The sequence below is a fragment of the Scyliorhinus canicula genome, chromosome 17 (genome assembly GCF_902713615.1).
Source record: "Scyliorhinus canicula chromosome 17, sScyCan1.1, whole genome shotgun sequence".
Lineage (NCBI taxonomy): Eukaryota > Metazoa > Chordata > Chondrichthyes > Carcharhiniformes > Scyliorhinidae > Scyliorhinus > Scyliorhinus canicula.
In genome coordinates, this window is record NC_052162.1 from 126,605,413 (window position 1) to 126,608,202 (window position 2,790).

General features: G+C 44.8%; 1 protein-coding gene across 1 annotated transcript; it reads right to left on the reverse strand.

Annotated features, from left to right (window-relative positions):
• Positions 1–757: 757 nt before the first annotated feature.
• On the reverse strand, positions 758–2,790 carry LOC119951235 (zinc finger protein 239-like). The gene has a single exon (XM_038774287.1). It carries the CDS (start codon positions 2,641–2,643, stop codon positions 1,861–1,863), a length of 783 nt encoding a protein of 260 aa, XP_038630215.1. The 5' UTR covers positions 2,644–2,790; the 3' UTR covers positions 758–1,860.

Sequence of the window (2,790 nt, forward strand, 5' to 3'; positions counted from 1 at the left end):
TTACACTTTTAATTTGAGGCTTTTGTTGAATTTCAATTCCATCATCTGCCGTGACCAGATTCAAATCCAGATCTCCAAAGCATTACCCTGGATCCCTGGAAAACTACCTAAATGACAGTACCACGATCCCACTGCCTCCCCAACATACTCTTGGCAGAATATGATGACCTGCAACTTATCAAAATAATTTATTTTTTCAAACAAATTCAGCTGGCTCTGCAGTTTCTAGAAACATTTTGGTTGATATAGTGTTAATTTTTAAATTAAAATTCTACCGTTACATAGAACATAGAACAGTACAGCACAGAACAGGCCCTTCGGCCCTCGATGTTGTGCCGAGCAATGATTACCCTACTCAAACCCACGTATCCACCCTATACCCGTAACCCAACAACCCCCCCCCTTAACCTTACTTTTTAGGACACTACAGGCAATTTATCATGGCCAATCCACCTAACCCGCACATCTTTGGACTGTGGGAGGAAACCGGAGCACCCGGAGGAAACCCACGCACACACGGGGAGGACGTGCAGACTCCGCACAGACAGTGACCCAGCCGGGAATTGAACCTAGGACCCTGGAGCTGTGAAGCATTTATGCTAACCACCATGCTACCGTGCTGCCCACGGTACTGTTACAATATCGTTGCTGTTGCTGCTGCTGTTACAATATCGTTACCGGTGTCTATGTATTTACATTGTGGACCTTGTGTTGCCCTTTTATGTATTTTCTTTTTATTTTATTTTATTTTATTTTATTTTCATGCACTAAATGATCTGTTTGAGCTGTTCGCAGAAAAATACTTTTCACTGTACCTCGGTACACGTGACAATAAACAAAATCCAAATCCAATAATGATCTATTTCACCAACTCACTAATATTAATCAATGTTCACAACTGAATAATTATTAGTTTCATGACCGGCTTTGGATACGGAATCGATACATGGTTAAGATAGAAAAGATACAGAATTTGAAATGGCTGCAGGAAGCCACACGTTAGAAGTGAAAAGGGCTTCCTTGACCTTGTTACTTAAAACTAAAGTTGATTATTCATGCATACTTACAGGTTCCTATATTACAAACGTTACTGCCCTTCAGAAGTACATAATTGGCTGTCAAACACTTTCTAAGGTCCAGAGGTGCTTTAGAAATGCAACTTTGTTCTAATTGTCTGCAATCTAGGATATATTATACTCAGTGTCCTCGCCAAAATCATTGATGAAGATTGAGTCTTCATTTTGTGCAATAAACATGTCTCTAATACCATTTTGATAACTATGAAACTCCGATGCACTATAAACTGAATTATTTGTTTTAAAACACAATGGGTTGCTGTGATTTCGAATGCACTGTCTGCTAAATGGAGTTCAATACACTCTTGAAATGGAAACAAAATAGTCGGACAATGGGATTAAATGGATAGTTGTACAATGAACGGGCATGGGCAAAAAGGGACCATATGTGCTCTACAGGCCTTATATGCATGGAAAGCGAGTGGTAATGGCCTGGAACCTACTACCGATGAGGGCAGCAGAAGCAGAGATGATGGATGGATTTCAAAAGGAAATTGGACAGGCACTTGAGGAAAATAAACCAATATGGATTTGGGGACAGCACAGAGAAAAGGACTGACATGGTTTGCTCCAAGATTCTGCGATCTCAGGTGGGATATTTATGCTGTTCCAGTCTTCCCACCTCACTCAAGTCCCTCATTCCTGGTGCCATTCTCGTAAATCACGTCCGCACCCTCTCTGAGAACTTCCCAACTTTCCTCAAGTGCGGGGCCCACTTCACCAACTGTCAGAATGAACATGGTTCAGTCCTGGCAACAAAAACAGCAAAATCCAACTCCTATCATCACTCGTGAACTCGCTGGTGTCTCTGCAGGTGGAATAACTGAGTGAATCCCTTCTCACACTGAGAGCAGGTGAATGGCTTCTCCCCAGTGTGAACCCGCTGGTGTGTCAGCAGGTTGGATAACTGACTGAATCCTTTCCCACAGTCAGAGCAGGTGAACGGCCTCTCCCCAGTGTGAACTCGCTGGTGTGCCAGCAGGTTGGACAATTGAGTGAATCGCTTCCCACACTGAGAGCAGTGGAATGGCCTCTCCCCAGTGTGAACTCGCTGATGTCTCTGCAGGGTGGAGGAGGTTCTAAAGCTCTTTGTGCAGTGAGAGCAGCTGAACGGTCTCTCCTCAGAGTGAATGCGCTGGTGGATCATCAGTACCTGAGAGCTTTTGAACCCACTCCCACAGTCAGAGCATTTAAAGGGCCTCTCATTGGTGTGAGTGACGTTGTGCCTCATCAGGTTGGGTAACTCAGTGAATCCTTTCCCACACACAGAGCAGGTGAACGGTCTCTCCCCAGTGTGAACTCGCTGGTGTTTCGTCAGTTGGGATGAATTACTGAATCCCTTCCCACAGTCTGGGCAGGTGAACGGCCACTCTCCAGTGTGAACCAGTTGGTGTTTCATCAATTGGGATGAATTACTGAATCCCTTCCCACAGTCTGGGCAGGTGAATGGCCACTCCCTAATGTGAACTCGCTGGTGTATCTGCAGGTTTGATGATGTTCTAAATCTCTTTGTGCAGTGAGAGCAGCTGAACGGTCTCTCCTCAGTGTGAATGCGCTGATGAGCCATCAGTTCCTGAGAGCTTTTAAACCCACCCCCACAGTCAGAGCATTTAAAGGGTCTCTCACTGCTGTGAGTGACTTTGTGTCTCAGCAGGTTGTAAAACCGGGTGAATCTCTTCCCACACACGGTACAGCTGAAAGATTTCTCCCCAGT